Consider the following 3,916-nt stretch of genomic DNA (forward strand, 5'->3'; position numbering starts at 1 on the left):
CCGGGAGTGCCAGTGCCACCGCGGCCGGGTGTGGGGACGGGCAGTGCTGGGGTGACCCGGGAGTGCCAGTGCCGCCGCGGCCGGGTGTGGGGACGGGCAGTGCTGGGGTGACCCGGGAGTGCCAGTGCCACACACACGCTGCAGAGACAGCTGTGCCAACAACCACAAGGGCTCCGTTTACTCAGAAACCCAACGTTTTCATGACACATAAATATACACAGTAACATAACCTCAAGAGTCGATACACAAATTCTGTTTTGTCTAGGGAAAATTTGATGAAATATAGAATTGATTATATTAATATTTTGTTAATTTTTAAAGTTTAGTATTTTAAATTTTAAAAAATGTTTTTTATTTATATTTGAGAGAGAGAAACAGGGGGAGGGTCAGAGAGAGAGGGGGATGCAGAATCCGAAGCAGGCTCCAGGCTCTGAGCTAGCTGTCAGCACAGAGCCCGACGCGGGGCTTGAACCCACCAACTGTGAGATGGTGACCTGAGGCGAAGCCGGACGCCCAACTGACTGAGCCACCCAGGCGCCCCTTAATTTTATTTTTAAGCAGGCTCCATGCCCAGCGGGGAGCCCAACATGGGGCTAGAACTCACAACCCTGAGATCATGATCTGAGCCGAGATCAAGAGTTGGACCCTCAACGGACTGAGCCACCAGGTGCCCTGGTATTTTCTATTTTTAAAGTGAATCATATGTATAAATTAGAATGATACTGAAATTCTAATTAAAATCTTACAAACAACTCAGGTTACAAAATAAACACATGAAGATGTCCCTGGCTATATATATGATGTTATTTCAGAATTTTTAGCCAGGGCACCCGGGGGGCTCAGTCGGTTAAAATCTTACAAACAACTCAGGTTACAAAATAAACACATGAAGATGTCCCTGGCTATATATATGATGTTATTTCAGAATTTTTAGCCAGGGCACCCGGCTTCGGCTCAGGTCATGATCTCACGACTGTGGGTTCAAGCCCCGTGTCGGGCTCTGTGCTGACAGCTCAGAGCCTGGATCCTGCTTCGGATTCTGCATCTCCCTCTCTCTCTGACCCTCCCCTGCTCGCGCTGTTTCTGTCTCTCAAAAATAAATAAAAAACATTAAAAAAAAAAAGAATTTTTAGTGAGTGATTAGGAATGCTATTTTTCACTATTTCTCTACCCTCCTCATGTATCTGCCTGCATTCACACAGAAACCAAGCCTAGTACCTGTTTATGTAGAAAGGAAACTGGCTGCAATTAGAACGCACCGCTGTCCTTTCTGCTTTACGAATCGAGAGGAACCGGAATCACGAGAACCCGGTGGAAGCCAGCTCGGGGCCTGGTTTCCGACGCGCCGTCCCGCTCCGGGGGGCGGGGTGGGGTGGGGGGTGCTCACCTCCTCCTCCAGCCAGTCATTGTACTGCACGATGGCGGCCATGGCCACGTCGGCCCCTTTCATGTAGAAGGTGATTTCTGCCGTGGACTCGTCCTGCGGCGGAGGAAGCACAGGCAGGTTCAGGACACGCCGTGCCTGCCGCTTGGCTCAGAAGGCACTAGGGTCCCCCTGGCTGCCCTCCCTTGTCGTGAGCTCCTCAAGCAGGTGGTGCAGGCAGCACCCGCCCCCGGGCGCTCAGGCGCTGAGAACCCAGCACACAGCTGCAGGTCTCGCCAGGCCGAGGCTGCGGACAGACAGCAAGGGGCGGGGGTCCTTTCGAGTCCTCACTGCTGACCGAGTAAGCTTTCCTTGGTTAGCCAACTTCCGAGACACGCCTTGGAATTTGCTAGAAACGTGTAACGGGGGTGCTTGTTGGCAAGTGTTCCATGGTAACCCAGCCCCGGGGAAAATCCCTGGCAGGCGATGGCTGTCCTGGACAAAACCGGACGGCTTTAGCGGATTTCAAAAATTAACAGCTGACACCTTTACTTACTCTGCCTCTTACATCGCTACCGTTAGAGCCTCACTAACTTCTCGGTATAAATTCTTAGTTTAGATTTTATGTAAAGAAAGAAAACCTCAGCAAACACGAACACTGGGAGAGAGCCGTCCGAGCCAGCAGCCCGGCACACGCACGGCCGCGGGCGGACACCTACCCGGACGATGACCCCCATCCGCTTGCTCTCCGACGTGAAAGGGAACATCTGCAGGACAGCGTAGGTCTGGATCTGGCCGCCGGGGGTCCTCAGCTGCATGGAGGCCAGGTCCCTGCTGACCAGCGTCAGGCCGACGCTCTCCGTCCACCGCACCAGCGCCACCTGGGGGAGACCAGCGAGACGGGAGGCCGCGCGCTGAGCGGGAAGGGAAGCGGCGGGCTGGCGTCAGGAAGCTCGCAAACACCAGCAATTCACGACGCTTACGCTCTCTGGAGCATTCCTGTGTTTGTGTTCGCGTCAAGTGTTGACTCTTCTAGAAGGCAACTTTCTGGCTAAAGATCAGGCAGCGTCTGGGCGTCACCTTCTAGCGTGCGGACCATCGCTGATCAGACCTTTGGTGCTGGTTGTGTTTTCCAGCTGCCCCGGGTCAGCCCACCCAGACGGGGCGCCCGCCCGGGAGGCAGAGTGGGGTGAGCGACGGGGGCCTCCTGAGAGCGCCCGCCCGGCCCGCCAATGCCACGTCCCCAACGGGGCCTTGCTCTTCCTAAACGGAGAGCCAGACAGGTGACCGAGGGCTGTTTGTGCGTCTCCTGGAGGATCTGGACTCTGAGCTCAGCTTGGCCAGCAGCCCCTCCGCCGGGAGGAAAAGAGACCTGCCAACTGCCGGAGCTGGGATGCCCCAGACCGCCCGGGGGCAATCTATTCTTATCACCAGGCAATGACTCAGCATTAAAACGTGAAAACCATCAGTAGAAGAATAGTTTTTAAGCTACTTTATGAACAGTATCTCTTACGACACTGTTTTCTGGGGGGAAAAACAGTCTGTCTTTAGAAGCCACATCAGGACAAGAATCACCGGCGAGGACGGAGTAAGCCGACCCCCGCCCCTCCCTTCAGGCCTGGCCCACGACGGACGGCACTCACCCCGGGCCGGCGGAGCGGACCCACTCAGCTCTGCCCAGGGAGCAGAGCGCTCCCGCTGGGCCTCGGCGTCCACTGCAAGGTCACGTGTGCACAGGCCGCGGCGAAGCCTGGACCACGGTGGCGGCCAGGCCAGCCGGGAGGCCCTCACCGTCCCTCAGAGACCGGGCACCCCTTTCAAGGTGAGGTTTCCTAGGTGCCCCGCACTTCTAACTACAGGAAGATTCTAGCACAACTGCCGAGGGAGGCCTCGGGCCTCGGGCGACACAGCCACGCTCCACGGGGCTGGCCGCCCCCGGCAGAAACCACTCCGCCTCCTTCACCGGCGGGGCCTTTGTCTCCCCAGACTGTTAGGATCTCGTAAAGGAGACAAACAGGTAGCAAAGTTTGAGGGTAGGAAGGACACACCCAGCTTCAAATTTGTTTCTTTTCTGCTAATCGCTCTATGCACCAGAACTCACGTGGCAGAAGCTTCTCCTCTGTCACGAAGCTCACGTGGGAGAGTCGGCCCACGGCAGTAAACGGAGCGAACAATTTCAGAGAAGCGGGACCGGGAGGGAAACCGTAACAATGACCTGCACCTCAGAGGCGCATCCTAGAACAAAGGCCCAAAGGCTCAGAGCACCTTGCTCACCCAGGCTCCGGATCTGAGTGCCACAGCCGTGACCTTGGCGCCACTTTCTATTTGCAAGGGTGGGACACACTGGCCTCGTTCTAGAGGAGCAGACGGAAGGTGGCCCGTGGCACCAGGTGCCCGAGGGAAGACCGCCTGCCCTTCAGCTCTTCCACCCCGTGACCGCTCTGCCCCAGTGTGCCGGGCGACAGCCAGGGCTGCAGAGGACGGCGGAGGACCCTCCGAGGGCCGGGCGAGCCCCCCACACCCAACCCGCAGCCCTGGCGCTGCCGGCCCCGC

General features: G+C 56.9%; 1 protein-coding gene across 1 annotated transcript in view; it reads right to left on the minus strand.

Moving 5' to 3' along the window:
* The window catches only part of ATP9B (ATPase phospholipid transporting 9B (putative)), a 184,946-nt gene that overhangs the window by 19,332 nt on the left and 161,698 nt on the right, over window positions 1-3,916 (minus strand). The window contains exons 21-22 of the mRNA XM_029922755.1: window positions 2,083-2,244; window positions 1,388-1,480 (exon numbers count right to left, since the gene is read on the minus strand). Coding sequence (XP_029778615.1) covers window positions 1,388-1,480; window positions 2,083-2,244 — 255 coding nt within the window. The remainder of the gene's footprint in view (window positions 1-1,387; window positions 1,481-2,082; window positions 2,245-3,916) is intronic.

This window comes from Suricata suricatta, chromosome 14, assembly GCF_006229205.1.
Source record: "Suricata suricatta isolate VVHF042 chromosome 14, meerkat_22Aug2017_6uvM2_HiC, whole genome shotgun sequence".
NCBI lineage: Eukaryota > Metazoa > Chordata > Mammalia > Carnivora > Herpestidae > Suricata > Suricata suricatta.